We start from the raw sequence: 20243 nt of genomic DNA on the forward strand, positions 1-20243 counted from the left end.
TTATTCACTTTCTATCCCTATCGCAGCCCCCTTTTCCTCCTCTTCTCCCGTCCCACCTTCCCATCCCTTTCCCCCCACTCCACCCTCAGACAAGGGGAGCCCCCACCCCACCCCTGGGTATCAGTCTACTCTGGCAAGTTGCATCAGGACAGCCTCTCCCACTGAGGCCAGACAAGACAGCCCAGCTAGAGAAAAGAGATCCAAAGGCAGGCAACAGAGTCAGAGGCAGCCCCCCTCCTCTGTTAGGGGACCCCCATGAAGACCAAGCTGCACAGCTGCTACAGATGTCATTTTGATTTGCATTTCCTCGATGACTAAGGACATTGAACAGTTTTACAAGTGCTTCTCAGCCATTAGAGATTCCTCTGTTGACAAAAAACCCTTACACATTTGTACTAAGGTAATAGTTAAGTCTATAAATACTACTGTTTTCATAGGCATAAGATAATCTCCTGTCAGTTTAGTTTTGTGTTTGGCAGTCTTACTCTGCAGTCATGCAGCCTGTGCTCGCCGTGTAGGCTGGCCTGACACTCCTGGCAGTCTTCCTGCCTCAGCCTCCTTATTGCTCAGATTATAAGGCTTGATATCTGGCAAGATAGCATTAACATACATCCTAATCAGAATGCTATGCCAATAACAATCTATGTATTGATGTTTGAAGATCATCCAGCTAATGTTTAGAGTAACTGTAGTTTATTTTTAACCTAAAACGTCTGTAAAAATATGTTTTGTGCGTGATATTGTACTTTTATAATCCCTTAGTGTGTCATATCCAGATGAAATAAAATCGACGAGTTATACAGAGCCCACCAGTGGAAAGTGAGTTAAAATATATATACATACATGCATAAATATGTGAATAGGTATATGTGTATGTAAATGTCTGTAATGACATGCACACTACGCAAACATTAAAAGGCAGAAGTCGACCTTAAATGAAGGTTGAATGGGACATAACTTTCTCACCCCTGAAAGCTTAAGGAGCACTGAAGGAGAGAGGATAGAAAGAACGTGATGGAGGGCATGTGCTGTGCAGCCTTCTCTTCTGGGTATGACACGGTGACAGCACAGCTGCTGTCATCGCCTGCCTGGAGTCTGCATGAGCCTGTGCCTGAAAACAGTCATTCATGGGAGACTGCAGGGGGAGAAGGGCTGTGAGGTCCTGTGTTGTCTGCTGATGGCTGCTAGAGAAGGGACCATTGTCTTCAGTCCTGCAGCCACAGGGGAGAGACCCAACAGCCCATTGGCTAGTTCCGTACCCATGCCCACGTGGGTGGCCCTGGTTAAACTCAGTGTGTCACAGAACAAAAGCAAAGAGACATAGACGAGGTAAGGGGCTCATCTGGGGAGGACTGGAGGGATGGGAAAGGGAAAAGATAGGAGAGACCAGCATGCACTCTATACATACATGACATAGTCAAGGAATAACCTAATTAAAAAGAAAAAACGAGGAAGTTGAAGTCTATAAAGGTCTACCTTCAGTTATACACAGGACAGAACCCAAGTGCTTAGTTGCTATGTCTGTATAAAGAATCTCAGTGAGATGCTTTGGATGGGAGGGTGCCAGTATTTCTCACCCTAAGTAACAACCAGTACATTGGACACGATCGTATTTCTTAAATGAGACTAAATTTAACAATGCTAAAGAGAGAGAGACTTCTGTCGGAGCACAGAGAGGGAATGGTCGGCTGGCCACAGTGCAGAGCTTACAGAAAGAGATGGGCCAGTGAGGCCTGTATCCCTCACCATTCAAATTTCTCCTACGGCGTGAGGCTGGTGCCCACTGTTAAATTAGATGGAGCCACTGCCTCCCATCTACCGCCACTTCGTCCTGTCTCACGGGGAAGAGAGAAATGCCAGGGTTGAAAGTCAGAAGGTAGAAGGCAGAGTTAAGACTCAGGAGTTTAGATATGGTGAGAAAGCTGTGTGCCTGGAAAGTGTAGTTGACTTAGAAATAAGCCAATAGTACTGTTACTCTTTGGAGTTAAAGTTAATCTGAATGCATTGCTTTTAATATTTTTTTTTAGTTATTGAGATTATGTTATAATTACATTGCTCGTTTCTTCCCTTTATCACCTCCAAACTCTCGATATGTTCTCCCCACTCTCCTTCAAATCCATATCTCTTCTATTATTATTATTATTATTATTATTATATTATTATAGTGTCTGTATATATGTATGTATATGCATATATACTCCTAAATATAACCTGTTCAGTCTGTGTATTGTTACTTTTATGTATGTTTTTGTGGCTTACCATTTGACACTGGTCAATCAGTCGGTGTGCTTTTCCCTGAGGAGGACCACCTCTTTCTGTCCCAGCTCTCCTCAGCTGCCTATGAGATAGAAATTAGTGATTCTATATGCATATTCAAAAAATCAGCTACTGTATAATGACAGTAAGTATAGTTGTTTGATTCACCCAAACATAATGATATTTTACCCATATGCACTTTTTACTGACTGTACTTTTCAATAATTTAGGATATATACAAGCGCTTCGACATTATACAGCCCTGAGGGAGTTTTGAGCAACAGGTAAGTGAACTGAATTAAAAACATACACCCGGCAGTTTGCGTGGTGGCGCTGCGTGCAGCTCCACGACAGATCCAGCGTCGCATCATCACATGCGTCTCCCACCCTGTGCCAAGATGCCCAAGAGGAAGGTTAGCGGATGGTGCCTCGAAGGCGGAGCCCAAGCGCTGCTCCACAAGGCTGTCGGCCAAGCCCACCCCTGCCAAGGTGGATGTGAAGCCGAAAAAGGCCACAGGGAAGGATAAATCATCCGACAAAAAAAAATGCAGACAAAAGGGAAGAAAGAGGGGAGTGAAGGGCAGACAGGCTGAGTGGCTGACCGGCAAACCACACGTCTGCCCGCAGAAAATGGAGATCAAAAACCAGAGCCCAACCTCCGAAGAAGAGAAGCCAGGTCCGACTCAGCACCCATCACGTCTGTCAGTCTCCCAGCCCCCCTCCTTGCACAACCCAGAGGAATATTTTTAACAACTGTTTTGTAAATGTGAGTTTCTAATAGCTCTAGAAACATTTTTACAAGGTGAGGGAATCCCACCTTATCACGTTTTTTTAAGTGTAAATGGTTTTTTTTTTTTTGAAGAGGTTAAATAATTTTTTGGTTGTTTATCTTTTTGGTTCAATCATAAAATAGCAGGACACTGAATTAGGAGAGGCTGTGTCTGTCTCGGGGATCACCATAACCTTCCATAGAGAGGCTAATTTTATATCCTAGAGTACAAAGCAACTAAATGGCAGTTTGATTTCTCAGTCCTGCCTTCATGTCTGGAATACTTTCAGTTATATCTGGACTCGTGTTTCTAGAAGAACCATTTCCTAAGGAAGCCACTCCTTGTTCCTTGCCCTGTCATTAACTGTAGCATCTCTGGTCATGACAGTCCCTTTTCCTAACCGTTGTGATAATGCGCTGGGAGAGATGGAAATTGTGAGAGTGTTCTGTGTGTGGCACAAAATCGTGAGTCAGTGGAACTGAGGCCGATGAGCATTCGGTTGCTGTGTGAGGTCTGAGGATGGAACATCACTGGAATAAGTTCAAACAAAAACAGTTGCGTGGCTCTTCCCCAGGTACATGGGCACACTGTGACTCTTCAGAGTCTGGGTACAGGTGTTAAGAATGGGAATGTCTGTGTACTCTGTTCCTCCACCACTAACTAAAATCTCAGCTGTGAAAGAGTAAAAAATAACCAAAAAAAAAAAAAAAATTGTCGGGCGGTGGTGGTGAATGCCTTTAATTCCAGTACTTGGGAGGCAGAGGTAGGTGGATTTCTGAGTTTGAGGCCAGCCTGGTCTACAGAGTGAGTTCCAGGACAGCCAAGACTATACAGAGAAACCTTGTCTTGGAAAAAAAAAAAAGAGTAAAAAATATACCACCCATATGTACGCTTACATATATATGCATGTAAATACAAGTATGTTTATACACAGATCTACGAGCTTCTAGCAACCTGTTTTCATATATATGTATATATACAAATTTTCATATAAATACATTATTTATATAAATGTATGTTTCATATATATGTATACATACATATATATGAAAATATACACAAACCCATAAAAACCATGGAAGAAGTTGAGATTTGGCAAAACTACCTAAAGAATATCTTTGATATCATAATGCCTTTTTAACTGTTTCTAACTAGTCACATGGTAGGATTTGCAGTTGACTGAATTTATTTTAAACCAAACCGAGGAAGAAAGGATCCAGATAATCTGTCACCTTAAGTAGTAGCTAATCCCTTAAGAGACCAGAAAAGTGTGAGCTAAGAAAGGAGAGAATCTGATTGGGAGAAGGGAGGAACCACAGAGAGACAGAGACAGAGACAGACAGAGACAGACACACACACTCAGAGACAGAGAGACAGAAAAAGAGATATACAGACACACATACACTCAGACACAAACAGACACATACACAAAGAGACATAGATAGACACACACAGAGAAAGAGACAGACACAGATACACATAGAGACAGAGAGGCAGAGAGAGACAGAAGAGACGGATACAAAGATATATACACAGAGAAAGAGGAGACAGAGACAGACACAGAGAAATAGGGAGACAGAGAGAGACAGGGAGACAGAGAGAGACAGGGAGACAGACAGGGGAGGCGAGAGAGTCAGTGTTCCAGACCTCCCCTATCACTCTGCAGAGAGCTCTCCCAGACCAGTAGGTACTTGGTTATAATTCATGCAGCAAAGACAACGTGATTGGTAGAAGTAATGCTGTGATAATGCTCTTGATCATAAATGGAGACAAGAAGGTGGTTCTGTATTATCTGTGAGGGAAATCTGAGAAGTACAGTGGAGAAAGATTATTACACTTTGAGATTAAAGTAATCATTACTTCTCTTGGATTCTTCTCCATTTTCACAGATTTGATATCTTCAAATAAATCTCAGGTTCAAATTCATGACATATACACGAATATATCAATATTTGTTATTAAGTTATAGAACAATTTTTACCATATAAAATGTAATTTTAGAATCATATGTAAAATTTTTAATGTAAAAGAAAGCTTAGACTTGTAATTCGTGTAAGATAATGTATTTTCATATTCCTTTAGCCCGCATGCAGGTACGTCACTATTAATATTTGATGGAATCACCAATTTAATAACCTGAGTTATAAAATGCAAACAAGGACATATATAAATGTATTTATATGTTCACACTTCTACAATATGCTTGCACACATACAAACCCAAGCATTAAAACTGGTGATGGAGAGGGTGGGATCTGTGAGCTGCGTTCTGAGGAGCACTGTTGGGAAGACAGCATAGCTTTGGGCTGTTTCTAAGCACTCTTCCTGGGGTGTGTGTAGGGAACAGTGTTTTTAATTTGATTTGAGCTGAATGGGAGAGGATAGCTCACAGAAGAAAGGCTCTCTCCATTCGCGTGTTGTCATCCCGTGTTCGTAGCAGTCAAACGCTCAGTCTTGTGTGGCACTCAGACTTCTATATATTGTACATTGACTGAACATAAGAGAGAACAATTGGAGCAGGAAGGAGGAGGCAGGAGGGATCAGAGAACCTTTGGCCAGAAGAACAGAGCTAGCAGTCCTGGAAGAACTCACCAGCCTTTAGAACTCTGCCACCATGCTGAGGTAGGTACCCTAGACATAAACCTATTATGCCACTGTTCAGAGTCCCAACCCTAGGCCTTTACTCAAACTTATGTAAGAGCAGAGAAAGCCTCTACAGGCTTATAGTAAGGAGTAAATGCCCAGCTCATTGGATAGGGCAGAAGGAATTTGTACCTAGAAATTACATTTACAGTTATAGTTGAAAAAAGAAAAAAAAACAATAATAATAACCTGAAAAAGAAATCTGACACTTGGCTAAACACCAGAAAAAAATCTTTCTGAACTTTTTACCAGACAAGGTATGTCTGTTGCAAAATATATAAAATTTATTTTGGTGGAAAAGTGATGGAAGTTTCAGAATAACTGATTATGTGTTAGTAAAGGCAATTTGAAGAAACAGCCTAGGAAGTCACATGATGTCGATACTGTCACACTTCCCTGTATGAATTAGTACATGGAGAGACTAATAAATGAAATGAGAGACCTCAATATTCTGTTCTCCAGACATGGACAGGTAGAACTCAATTTATGCATGGAAGTGGAGCAGATACACAAATCCACAAACGAGTAGCTTTGGTCGATATGTCCTTCCTGTCACCTCTTAACGTGGTTGAAGTTCTGAGCAGTCACTAGCTAACTAGGCCCTAAGGAAATGTTCTGTATGCCTGTGTGTGGCACTCTGCTGGTTTGGATGAGGGGAAAGGAAGTCAGGGAGGGGCCGGCAGAAGGCAGTCATGCCACGGACAAACCTTCAGCAAAAAGGATTAGAGGTAAAGGTAAAGGTATTGGACCTTAGGTGTCCCCCAGCAGGGCACTGCCATCACAGAAGGCTGGCACCCTAAGCCCTGCCCACCACACCACAGATGGAGCTCCTTCCTCACATCCATAGACACTTCACCTCATATTTCCACCATAAATGAAACTAAGGAAGACTTGAAACTGTTAGGAAGAACAAGTGTCTATAAACTGTAGCTGAATTTTAAATAATCCCATAAAAATCCTGTTATATGCTGGAATTAACATAATGGTTACATACATATAGGTGAGTTACTGTTTTTTACAAACCCACAAGATTCATTACCACCATATAGAGATAGCTTGTTTTCTAATATTAAAACACCAAATTCTAATCGGTGATGTGCATGAATATTTAAAACTCATTCACTTCATGACACAGAACTCCTAGAATTAATGTAGTTATCTGATTCCAGAAACTATTTGTATTTATACCTGGTATCTGACTATACTTTTGAACACTTTAGCTCACACATGAATGAATTATGAAGGTCAAGTTACGTGTTAATTTCAGACAGCACACACACATGTAAACACTCACATAAGGACACATGCTTCCATGAATAAATATGTACACACATGGTACACAAAGCTTAGACTCCTGTAAAAGAAGGGAAGGTTCAGTTTTGTAAAATCCACTCTGCACAGTTTTCTTGACAAGAGAGTATGTTTATCACTGTGTCTAAGTGTGTCTGGATAACGTTCTCTCTCTTTGATCAGATTGGTTGAAAGGAGACTAGACCGTGGTCAGCATGTCTCTTCAGGTCTAGATGAGAGGAGGAGGTACAGGATTCAACCAATTTGTATGCTGTTAGAGAGTCAAAGCTAATATGAATTTAAAAGGGTCTGTGACTTTATACTTTTTCATTATTGTAATTTACTTTCAATTCTCACGAAATGACTTGATACCATTTATCTATGTTGGAATCCCCAAGGAAATGTGTATGTGTTCGAAGCTAATAAAGAAAAATATATATGCACAAACACATTTATTCATAGAAACATTTAAAAAATGAGAAGTTAATATCTCGAGTGGAGCAAGAGATGAGAAAACCTTCTTTGCAACAAAAAGAAGTTAGCAGTAGACAGGATCATTGTAACTCTTGGTATGAAGAGAATCCACGGAACTGTTGAAAGTTTAGTGTGTGTCTCACCCTCCGCGATGTCTGCCGCCATTTATAACTAGTACCCCAGACCTCAGACCATCACTGTATTGGATGGAGACACTGCCTGAGGTCTCAGCTACCTGCTCATATCTCATGGTCAGGCAATTCAGTAAAGGTGGTTGAAAAGAAGGGGGTAACAGAGGGAAGGTCCTTTATGTGAGACTGGAGATTTGAGTGCACAAAGAAGGCTAAGAGTCGCTAATGTTATGTCAGGCTTAACAGTAAAAATGAAACTGTGTGTCAGTCTTGAGTGACTCTTACAGGATTACTTGTTGTAATCGTGTAAAGCAACGTTTGTATGGGGAACGTCATATCACATTCCAAATACCCAACTCTAAGATGTGATTACATCTTGTCTGACTATGTCTGTTCTTATCCTATAGCACAACCGTGTATGAACTGAATTCCTTGAGTGAATATTCGAAAGAAATGTAAGTTATACATTATATGCAGATAGATATGTGTGTATATGTGAATATGTGTGTATACACATGTACTTGCATACACATGTACACACAAGTTTATATCCATGTTACTCAGTACCAAGAGCAGCCACACTATCGCAAGTTCCCTTTAAACCTGTTTCTAATGTCCTCTCATGAATATTCTTTGTCTTTTAACTCATGTAGAAAAAGAGAACAAACCATAGAGACAAATCTCCTTACTTCTGTTATTTGTCCCCTTTAGTTCTATGTAAAATGTTCTACTCACAAATCAAAGGAATCCTCTTTACAGCCAGGAGGAGGCAGCAATAGGCTGGGAGCAGAGGTGACCACAGCACATTAGCAGGGACCTAGGAGATCCTGGATCTTTCCCTCACTCATCTCCAGAGCTCAGCCAAGGTGGTCCTGATGCGCCAAATGTGAAACTTCCTTGCATGGAAACTTTGCCTCAGAACTTGCTCAGCACATGCAAGGTCTCGTATCTCATCCTGAGCATTGCTGAAAATAATTTAATATAAACACATATTGACATGGACATCTGAACTCACATTTACACAGAGGAAGGTGAACACAGGACTGGTCAGAATAGCCACAAGTACATACGTGACTCTATACTTTTATGTTATAATTCGTTATAAAAAATTGTGGTGTGTGTGTGTATGTATATATAGATGTAGATGTAGTAGATGTATATGATGTTTATGTATATGATGTTTATGTATATGATGTATATTTATGTGTATATGTATGTGATGTAGATGTATATGTATGTGTATATGTATATGATGTATATGATGTAGATGTATATGTATGTGTATGTGTATATGATGTATATGATATAGATGTATATGTATGTATATGTGTATATGTATAATTTCCAGAGAAAATGGCATATTTAACTTCAAATAATAGGTTTAGATAACTTTTTTTAGAGCTCAATCCTTATAAACTAGAAGTTGCAGCTGAATTTGAAATTCATTCATCAAATGCCTTTACAGTATGGCTAAGTTAATGGGAAATTGAATTTAAAGATTTTACAGAGTTAAGATATTCATAAAAGGGCTAAGGAGATGGCTCAGTGGTTAGAGTACTTGTTATTATTTCAGAGGACCTGAGTTCAGATCCTAGCACTCAACGTTGGGTAGCTCTCGCCCCACCCACAATTCCAACTTCAGCAGATTACACCCCCTCCTATGGCCTCTATAGGCACTGCACACATACATACAGATAAACAATAGGAAGTCTTTACAAAATATATTCATTGCAGACATAAAAACCTATATTTATGCCTTTTATTGAAAATGGATTTTTTCTTATGTGATATATCCTGATTATGGTGCCCCCGACACATATCTCCTACTCCTATCCTGCTGTCTCCTCCTCCCAGTTCCTCCCCAAAGCCCCTCCAATCCAGATCCAACCCCCTTCTATATCTCATTATTTAAAAAAAACAGGCTTCTAAGGGAAACAATAAAATAAAATTAACACATCAGAATAAGACAAAACCAAAAGAAGGAAGAGCACCAATGAAAAGGCACAAGAAATAGATTTAGATACAGAGACCCCCCCCTCATTAACACACTTGAAGTTTTCATAAAAAGGCTAAACTTGAAGCCATAATATACACATAAAGGGCCTATAGGGTCAAAAGAGAGCATGCTATGGATTTAGTTTTGCCCTTGGTCCCTGAGCCATCTTGTACTTGGTTCCCAAGCAGTTTCGGATATGGGCCCTTCTCATGAGCGGGCCTTAAGTCATATCAGATAGATGTTGGTCACTCCCACAAGCTTCGTAACACCGTTGCCCTAACATATTTTACATGCAGGTCATCATTGTAAGTCAAAATGTTTGCATATAGGTTGGTGCTTACATTTTTCCTTTGGTGGAGTATAGAGTACCTCCCTGTACTAAAGACACTGGCATGCAGGGTGGAAGGCTTTGTATAGGCACCAACTTGACTTTTCTATGTTTGATGAGTTGTGTAGGTATTCTCTTCAGCAATAGAGTCTTGCTGTCAGTTTGTGGTTTGTAGGAAGACTACTAAAAGTTTTCAAATAACAGACTTCCATTGGGTAATTGTTAGTCTATAGTTTGTAGAATAATTTAAGTGAATTTCATCTAGAAAGTTGAATCTTGGAAACTGCATGACAACTGATTATATTTTTTTTATGTCATGTCTAGCATTGCCCAGAAAGAATCTGCTTTCCTACGTGGTAAAGAAGCTACCAGTGAACTGTGAGATGTACTAAAATGTTAACAAAATGAATCAGTAGTTAATAATGGAAATTAGAGGGACTGAAAAATGTGCAGTGTGAAGTTTCACAGAGATATACACAGCAGATGTAACCTTATACATAAACACAGAAACAGAGATACACACAGCAGATAAAACCTTATACATAAACACAGAAACAGAGATACACACAGCAGATAAAACCTTATACATAAACACAGGAGCAGAGATGCACACAGCAGATGTAACCTTATGGGTATACACAGGAGCAGGGAGAGAGGCTAAGATTTGGAGACTCACAGACATGGTCTTAGCATATGAGCCCTTCTGTCCTTTTTGGACCAATTTGGATAAAAGAGGTACATCTCATAGAGCTGTATTTTTCTGCCTCCTAGTGTGTTAACGTGAGCTAAAATGATTAGGAGAATGTCCAGTTTTAAATGTTATTACACCAAGTAAGCAAAGAACAGACTCCTGTTTGGGGTGATGAAATACCAGGGAGCACCAGGTGGAGAAGGTGAATGACGAACCCTTGATGTGTCCTCACTCTCTAGACTTCAGCTACCAGGTGACGCGAGTACCCCCAAACCAAAGGCATCATATACCGAAGGGCTTTGACTCATGTCTAAGAAACCCTTTCTGGTGTGGTAAAAACTAATGGTGAGGGTAAGAAGGTGAAGGGGGTTCTTAGCAAGCAAGGTGTGATAAGTTGGAATAGCTGCTATGCACTAAATTAGATATGAAAAAAATTACACCATAACTTTTTTGCATTGGTTCAGTAGCAAAGGTCTTAGTTTTTTTTTTTCCTTTGCTTCGCTGTTTGATTTTTGAGTCAACGTCTTGCCATATGGCCCAGGCTGAATTTGATACCGTGACCATCTTGCCTCAGCATCTCAAAAGCTGGAGTTACGGAAGTCTGTCCCAACATCCAGCAACATACCTCTTTAAACAAGGCTAAAATATTTATTAAGCTATGAAACATTGTTTGTAGCGCATGTGACTTTTAGACTGCAAACATTTGACTTACATGTGAAGCCTTGTTTCATTGCTAGGGCCTCTGCACATACTGGGCAGTCGCGTTACACTTCAACTACAACGCTAGCCCTATCGGTAAAAAATCTTAAGGTTCAAATAGTTCAGAGCTTGAATGGCAGTTATACACATTAGATTATAATTAACTTGGACTCACTTGAATCACACAGTGTCTTATCTTTTTCTAATCCTTCAGCCAAGTCCCAAGTGCACTGCAAACACTGTCATCCGTGTCCGCCAACACTCTGTAAGATATAAATAAATTACTACTTCTTTCTCTGCCCTTCTCCCCTCTGTGTAGACTGGTAGATTCTTGCCTGCACAGCACGCACAGTTTGAGGTCAGGGCATTGACTCTCAGGACCGTGCAAGGGACTCTCTTTTTGTATGCTCCTGTTCTGTCATGCTAGGCTTCTGCAGGGAGAGTTCTTTGAGCTTTAAATTATGGTATAAAAAAAAAGAGGAATAAACCAAAGAGGAGGGAGCCCTCTTATCCATAGTATTTACTCATAGTTTTAGTAGCTAAAACACACCAAAATATTAAAATGTCTGTGTATGCCACAATAGTAGAATAGGCCAGGAGTAGAGAAATACCCATTTAAAAGAACAAAGGGGTGGGCGATAACAGTGGGAAGAGGACAGAAGTGCTCTCAAGCAGTAAAAAGAGAAGCTAATACACCACGCCTGAATGCTCCACTCTCCTTCACTCTCCCACATGAGGCCGGTGCTACAATCCTCACCTACAGTCACCTTGGAAGGGCCTTCTGCCTTAGGTTTGCAATTGCTGCCACACCTGAGGGACAAAGAGAAACAACCACAATTTAGGAGAAAAAAATCCAACAATAGTAGATGCACTTGAAAATAACAGAAGAGGGGGGCTAAGAGAGATGGCTCAGTGATTAAGAGCACTTGGTTGCTCTTCAAGAGGTCCTGAGTCCAATTCCCAGCAACCACATGGTGTTGCTCATAACCATCTGTAATGGGATCTGGTGTCTTCTTCTGGTGTGCATGAAGACAGAGCACTAAATACATAAAATACACACATAAATAAATCTTTTATTAAAAAAGAAAATAGCAAAAGAAGGTTTCCAAAGACAGACAGGTACCGAAGAACTAAAGTAGGGTCTGGATCAGTAGAGCCTCTATAAAATGCCAATGATAGTCTTTGGAATTTTTAAAAGGCGAGCCTGGAATAAGTATGGGAGTACAAAAGATCCTAAAGCTAAGGCAATGCTAGGCATTCTATAGCACCTGATGCAAGGACATACGGCAAAGCCATAGCATGTGCCCGCAGCAGAGCAGCGTAGTGTCAGCATAAAACAGCACATAGATAAAGAGAGCACACGCATGCACACACAAAACACACATACACACAACACACACAGAGAGACAAAGATATCTAATTTTAAGAAGTTTTAAAGCTTCCGCAGTGTACTAGCAATAATAGAGTGGCTAGACAATGTGCAGAATGGTAGGAAATGTTTCTCAACTACTCACTTGACCGACATCAATACTGAGAATGTAGTAAAGACTCAAGAATTATCAAAACCCAACAAGTTTAAAAATGACAAAAGAGCTGAAGAGATGTCCCACTCCTTGGCATAAGCTTGGAGGAAATAAAATCTATGCATAATAAAGATATTCATATATCCATGTGTGTTACCACACTTGTTTCAGTTGTTGGGCAATGCATTGATCCCAGAGATGAGTGAATCAAGAAAATGGGGTGTATGGATAACATGGAGTATTGCTAAGCCCCAAAGAATAAAATTCTTTCATTTCCAGTAAAATGAACAGAACTGATTGACACTGTATAGCTGAAGTGAGGTAAATGCTGAAAGACAAGTATCTCCTAATTTCTTTTATCTGTGGGGAAAAGCAGAAGAGTTGATTTGAAAGCAGCATAGTGGTTACAAGGGACTGAGGTTACCAGGCACTGGGGTGAATGAGGCTGGGTGGAGATACTGAGTGCGTTCTGTAACTCTGTGTGGAGATACCACCGCAATGGATGTTAGCAAAAATGGCTATGAAACTCGAACCCTAAAGTTAATTCATCTGCAAAATACTGTTTTTGCATTGGAGTTTCTTTCAATATGAAAGAATAGTACTTAAAACTCTGTCAGGTTTGGTATGTTAAATTTTAACCCTTTATATTAAATTATGAAGTTAACAAGTTCATAAATGCCAAACAGTCAATATAACTAACTGAAGCAAAAAGTGTGTGGTAGCTGACTGTATGCTTTTAAAACTCCCTTAGCACCTCATCTGATTTATCAACTGACGAAATCCAGGAAGAGCAAATCAACAAATGGTGAGATCTAAAAATATATGTATACATAGACAGATAGACAGACAGACAGACAGACAGAGAGAGAGAGAGACAGACAGACAGACAGACAGACAGACAGACAGACAGAGAGAGAGAGAGATGCATACATTCCAATGTCTTTGGATGCACAGCAAAGAAAGATACTGTTATTTAGAAGTATAAACAACAATTTGTTGTTATTGAAAGTCTTCTTGCTGTAGCATCTGTAGGCACCTTTCTGTGTTAGTTGAAAGTAAGAGAAAATGCTTAGAAGAGGGTGTTTTACTCCTAATCTGCAACCACCTGTGTGACATAGACTTAGCAGGAGACTCTGCTCCATCTTGGTTCCTACAGTTCTTGTAGGCTTCTGGAAGAGTTGGGGGAAGGAGTAAGGGGTTTCCCACAGTAGGGATAGGGACTCCACAAGAAGACCAACAGAGTCAATTAACCTGGGTCCTCGGAGGGGCTCCCAGAGACTAGACCACCAACCAAAGTGTGAGCATTGCCTGGATGGAGCCTCTCCCCATATGTGGCTGTTGTGCAGCTTCATCTTCTTATTCCCCCTAACTGAGCTGCCTTGTCTGGTCTCAATGGGAAAAGATGTGCTTAGTCCTGCAGTGACTTGATATGCTAAGGTGGGTTGGCACGGGGCGGGGGGCAGCCTCCCCTTCTCAGAGGAGAAGAGCGGGTAGGGGGGAGGGGCTATGTGGAAGGGACTTGGAGGAGGGAGGGTTGTAATCGGTATATAATGAGAATTAGACAGACAGACAGACAGACAGACAGATAGATGATAAACCTTCAGGTGGGGAAGTATGACCAAGACAGGAAAACGCCCTATTTGGAGCAAGAAGGAAGGTGACAGTAGGAAGAAAGTGGAACCCTAGATAGAAAGAATTAAATTAATAGACTTTAAACCCGTCCCTCCCCTCTGGAGCTGCCCCTTCCCCTCCAGGCTTCCCCCTCTTGCATCTGCATAATACTAGTGTCTCAAACCATATCACACAGTGGAGTCCTCTCAGACTTTTACTTAGTTTAATGCTATCTAAGGGCAAGACAAACTTCTATGGTCTATGAAAACCACAGGATAGAAATGCAAATCAAAACAACCCTGAGATTTCACCTCACACCAGTCAGAATGGCTAAGATCAAAAACTCAGGAGACAGCATGCATTGGCAAGGATGTGGAGAAAAAGCAACACTCCTCCACTGCTGGTGGGGTTGCAAGCTGGTACAACCACTCTGGAAATCAATCTGGTGGTTCCTCAGAAAACTGGTCATGATACTACCAGAGGACCCTGTTACACCATATATCCTGGGCATATACCCAGAGGATTCCCCAGCATGCAATAAGGACACATGTTCCACTATGTTCATAGCAGCTTTATTTATAATAGCCAGAAGCTGGGAAGAACCCAGATGTCCCTCAGCAGAGGAATGGATACAGAAAATGTGGTATATTTACACTACAGAATACTACTTAGCTATTAAAAATTATGAACTCATGAAATTCTAAGGCAAATGGGTGGAACTGGAAAATATCATCCTAAGTGAGGTAACCTAATCCCGAAGAACACTCATGGTGTGCACTCACTGATAATTGGATATTAGCCCCGAAGCTCAGAATACCCAAGAAACAATTCATTTATCAAATGATACCCAAGAAGAAGGAAGGAGTGGCCCCTGGTCCTGGAAAGGCTCAGCGCAGCAGTGTAGGGAAATACCAGGACAGGGAAGCAGGAGGGGGTGGGTTGAGGAACAGGAGGAGGGGAAGAGGGCTTATGTGACTTTCAGGAGGAAGGAACCAGGAAAGGGGAAATAATTTGAAATGTAAATAAATAATATATCTAATTTAAAAAAAAAGCACAAGATGGTAGAAGGACTTGTACATCCTGACTTGTACATCATGAAATCAGAAAGGGCAATATTCACTTCCATCCTGAATTTTGCAATAAGTGTAACCTCCAAAATGACAGCACAGATTGGTTTAGATGTAGCAATAAAAAAATTGCTATAAGCCACAAATCATCTTTATAGTATACAATTTTTCATCTTAGGTAATCTTTTTTTAATTTTTTAATTTTTTTATTTTTTTAATTTTTTTTTTTGGTTTTTTTGGATTTTGTTTTTTTGAGACAGGGTTTCTCTGTGTAGCCCTGGCTGTCCTGGAGCTCACTCTGTAGACCAGGCTGGCCTTGAACTCAGAAATCAGCCTGCCTCTGCCTCCCAGAGTGCTGGGATTACAGGCGTGCACCACTACCACCCGGCTTTTAGGTAATCTTAAATACCAGTCTCCAGACAACAATTAAGTATATAAATTTAAGTGTTTAACAGTCTTATAAACTGTAGGGTAATTGTGCACATTTCAACCCAAAATAAGTCTTTGAATTCACTCAATTCCTAGATGGGTATTTTTAGTCTTTAGTACTGACTTGAATACTGTGGTATCAGTAGTCTAACTACTTTGTTAAAGGATTGATATATTTCATGTTGCAATGATGTCATCAAAGACTGCATCTATGTATATGTACATGTGTATATATACATATTCATATATATATATATATTTATATACAGAGTATATATACATATATATGGACAGAGCAAAGTGAAACACAGACCAAGAGAGAAAAGAGAAACTTGTCAAGTTAAGTCTTGGAATTGTCCCCGGGGAAAGAGTTTTCTGAAAAATTATTCTAAATATTTTTTTAAAGTTGTATCTCTTAGATTCAAATGAGTTCTAGTTTGAATGATTTTTCATATTACTGTTAAACGTAGCACACTCTAATGATGTATTTTTGATTTGCTGCTGCTAAAGCAAGTTAAAACAGATGTCCAAGCTCTATGACGGGGATGAACTTATTGATATTCGCAAGTCATACTGGTGAGTGAGGTTTGTCTTTGAAGAGAGAGAAAGAACAACTGGGGGATCTCTTTCTTGTCTTTGGGAAAACAGAGCTACTACTGAGGCGAAGATGATAAGAGAAATGTGTAAAATTATCCAAACATAACCAACTGAATTTGTAGACAAGTACCATGTTTGCAAAAGCATTTTGTTCACTCACAAGTAATAGTTTTTCTAGTTTAAAACTGATATAGCAATTTTATTACTGCATGTCTTTAAGGAGAATTGTAGGATTCTGTTTATCCTTTAACATTGGTCCTTCCTAATTTTTCTTTGACATCTTCTGATTTCCAGTTTATAGACTTTTGTCTATGAGAAACGGTAGGGTAGTGAAACTGAATACATTTTGGTGATAAAAGACCTCTTCGCACCCACTGAGATTTTATTATTGTACAGATCTAATAGCATTTGTATTTACTTACTCTCCACAACAAAACTGTATGTTCTTAGAATCCCTTGTGTCTAATTATAGATATATTGATAAATCTTCTCTGTTTATAGCCCTCATCAGCCTCTACCAGCGCCACAGAGAGTATAAGCACCACTGGAAATGAAAGCAGCCAGTCACTATTGTAATATCTTGGCATTCAGAAATTCCGTGGAAAACAAAGGCCACCTAATGAATGCAAATAAGTCTTCCAAGTACCTAGAGTTTCCATTTTAAATAGCATTTCAAAAATCTTGGACCATTCATTCCAAAAAGGTCACACTACCACTTTATTAAACTCTGCACGTTAGCTAAACATTTTCTCTAGTGGAGTTGTCAGGGATGAGGTAGAACTCAAGCAGGTGGAGCAAAGCAAGGACTTCCTTTTTACTCCATTTAAAAAAAAGTAAGCTCTGTTGATGTATAAGAGCTTCATATCACGTGTATCCTGCTGGTCCCCTTTCCACTCCACTTCCACCTATGGTTCCTGTGCATTTCCTAGTTTCCGTGGTTACTCCATGTTGTCTTCCCACCTCTGAAGAGTTGAGCTAGGACCTGCAGATGAGAGAGAACAGATAGCAGTTGTCTTTCTGGGTCTGGGTTGCCTCATTCACTACAATAGTTTCTAGTTATATCCATTTGCCTACAAAATGCATGAAGTTGTCGTTTTTAATAGCTCAGTAGTATTCCATCATGTAAATGTACCATATTTTCTGCATCCATTCTTCAGTTAAGGGCCATCTGGGTTGTTTCCACCTTCTGGAAATTACAAATAAGGCTGCTATGAACGTAGTGGAGCACATGTCCTTGTGGTGTGGTATGGTGCAGCATAAAGTCATTAATTCATCTAACCAGTATTGTTTTATGAGAATTCATATTCATTGTAGGAAAACTGCCCAGTAGAGTGGGTCATCTTCAGAAAGCCCACTGCAGCTCCTCCTGCATAGCACCAGCCATCGCTCCGACTCTGGGGATTGGCTCAAGATCCTAATTTGCTAAGAGCAGACATTGGGGTATTCCTCCCCTAAGAACTCATTTCCTTCTCCATGGCACGATGCTTTATTTGATTGGTCTCCAGCTCAGTGCTCTCTTAAAGTTGGAGCTGGAACTTTACATGCAGACGATAAGTTACTAAATACCCAACACACAGTGTTTTATTTACATATATTTTATGGGAACAAAAAACATAAACATTTTAGTTAGCACAGAACATTTGGTATGCAACTGATGGGAATTTTTTTTAAATTTATACTTATAAAGGGCTCTTGTTTTGTTAAGTTCATAACATGTTGGGGGAATATGTGATTGATTTAGTTTTACTAACTTTTATAGGAACACCGTTAAGAAATTCGTGCATTTCCTAGTGTCCTCCGTTGCCTTCAGGTATGTGTGATAGAAATGGAAGTAATTAAATATCTGTGACGTTTAATTTTAAATGTTTAATGCGAAAGGACCTCCAAAAACCAAGGCAGAGCAAAGTAAAAGAATGCCCATTGTCGATGTGTTGCTAATTAGCTCATGAATCTACATTTGACATGGTCTAATCTATCATAGAAGTTTGGTTAAGACTGGACATTAAGATGTACAAAGAAATAACCTGTGCTCAAAACTAAATCATGGCATATTAATATTTTCTTACTCAGAAATGTAAAAATAACAAAGCATGTATTCTATAAGTATAAATTCTATAATTATAAGCTAAATCTTCTATACTCAAAATTACTCAATTCCAGAACTATTTTACTTAGATTTCTTTTTTGCATGATGACTCAGATTTATATAACATAATTCCTTCCTTTAAAATTAATATTGTATGCATGTATGATTTTTTACCTATTTGTGTACATGTATTTGCAGGTATGTGTATCTCTGTGTATGTGTAAGCTATGTGTGTATGTGTGTCTCTGTGTGTGTCTGTTTGTGTATATCTGTGTGTATGTATGTATATTTGTCTGTGTGTGTATGTCTGTGTGTGTATGTCTGAGTGTGTATGTTTGTATGTGTGTATGTCTGTGTGTTTGTGTCTCTGTGTTTGTATTTGTGTGTGTATGTCTCTCTGTGTGTGTCTGTGTGTGTGTCTGTGTGTGTTTTTCTGCGTGTGTTTGTGTGTTTGTGTGTATTTGTCTGTGTGTGTATGTCTGTGTGTATATATCTGTGTGTATGTGTGTGTGTTTGTGTGTTTATGTCTCTGTGTGTGTCTGTGTCTGTGATATAAGGCCACAGATCTACATTGGGTATCTTCAGTCTCTTCTCATCTTTCTCTTTAAAAAAAAAGATTTATTTAGGTCAGGTAGTGGTGGTGCATGCCTGTAATCCCAGTACTCAGGAGGCAGAGGCAGGCAGATTTCTGAGTTCAAGGCCAGCCTGATCTACAGAGTGAGTTCCAGGACAGCCAGGGCTATTGAGAGAACCCCTGTCTCTAAAAACCAAAAACAAACAAACAAATAAATAAATAAAAATTAAAATAAAAAAGATTTATTTATTTAATTTATTTATTTATTATGTGTAAGTACACTGTAGCTGTCTTCAGACCCACCAAAGGGGGCATCAGATATCATTACATATGGTTATGAGTCACTATGTAGTTGAGCTCCAGGGATCCTTCTGTTTTGCCTCCCTAGAACTGGAATTACAGGTGCTGTACTGCTCCAAAATTGGCATAGGTGCTGACAGTGGACCTCGGGTCTTCAAACTTGAAAGCCAGGTATTTCACTACTGAGCTATCTTGCTAATTCCAAAATTAATACTGTTTCAATAGACTCTTTAGTTGTTTAAGTAAAGCACTTTAATGTTATATTGATTCATTTTTGTAGTTTAGGAAAATAATTATAAAGAGGGGTTTTTAACTATGCAAGAAAAGGCTTAGGAATACTTAAGCATTCAAGTCATCATGCAAATATTTATTGAATTAAATTCTTTCTCGTGCGTCCACCCTGTGTGCAGGACCCGTGTGTACCCATGAGATAATTAATCAGGCATTTTTTGAAAATTTCACTAAAAAAAAAACTTCTTACTGGTTATAGCATTTTTAAAGGGAATATATTACTCATGTGTCCACTCCTTTTTTTTTTTAGCTAAAGTCTTAAATGTATTTGAATAAATGTGATTTAATTTATTATGAGAAATTTGTTAAAAACAAAAAAACAACAAAAACCAAAACTCCTTATGAATTCTGAGCACTTACAGAGTTTTTACTAAGAAGCTTATGACTTTAATTCAGACTTAGTGTTCTAGCTTGGGTTACAATCCCCGCCATGGGAAGTGGGGAGGTAGGAGCTTGGTGCATGCTTTATCTCCTAACCACAGTTTTAT

At 39.5% G+C, this 20243-nt stretch overlaps 1 protein-coding gene and 1 pseudogene across 1 annotated transcript in view; both read left to right on the forward strand.

Moving 5' to 3' along the window:
- The first annotated feature begins 2654 nt into the window (after window positions 1-2654).
- On the forward strand, window positions 2655-3006 carry LOC127668976 (non-histone chromosomal protein HMG-14-like; annotated as a pseudogene).
- Window positions 3007-5639: 2633 nt separating this feature from the next.
- The window catches only part of LOC127668977 (phosphatidylinositol 3,4,5-trisphosphate 3-phosphatase TPTE2-like), a 79183-nt gene continuing 64579 nt past the window's right edge, over window positions 5640-20243 (forward strand). Inside the window, exons 1-6 of the mRNA XM_052162869.1 lie at window positions 5640-5647; window positions 7971-8018; window positions 11492-11542; window positions 13552-13605; window positions 16418-16483; window positions 18264-18314. Of these exons, the coding sequence (XP_052018829.1) occupies window positions 5640-5647; window positions 7971-8018; window positions 11492-11542; window positions 13552-13605; window positions 16418-16483; window positions 18264-18314 (278 nt within the window). The remainder of the gene's footprint in view (window positions 5648-7970; window positions 8019-11491; window positions 11543-13551; window positions 13606-16417; window positions 16484-18263; window positions 18315-20243) is intronic.

This window comes from Apodemus sylvaticus, chromosome 18 (genome assembly GCF_947179515.1).
Source record: "Apodemus sylvaticus chromosome 18, mApoSyl1.1, whole genome shotgun sequence".
In the NCBI taxonomy this organism is placed as follows: domain Eukaryota; kingdom Metazoa; phylum Chordata; class Mammalia; order Rodentia; family Muridae; genus Apodemus; species Apodemus sylvaticus.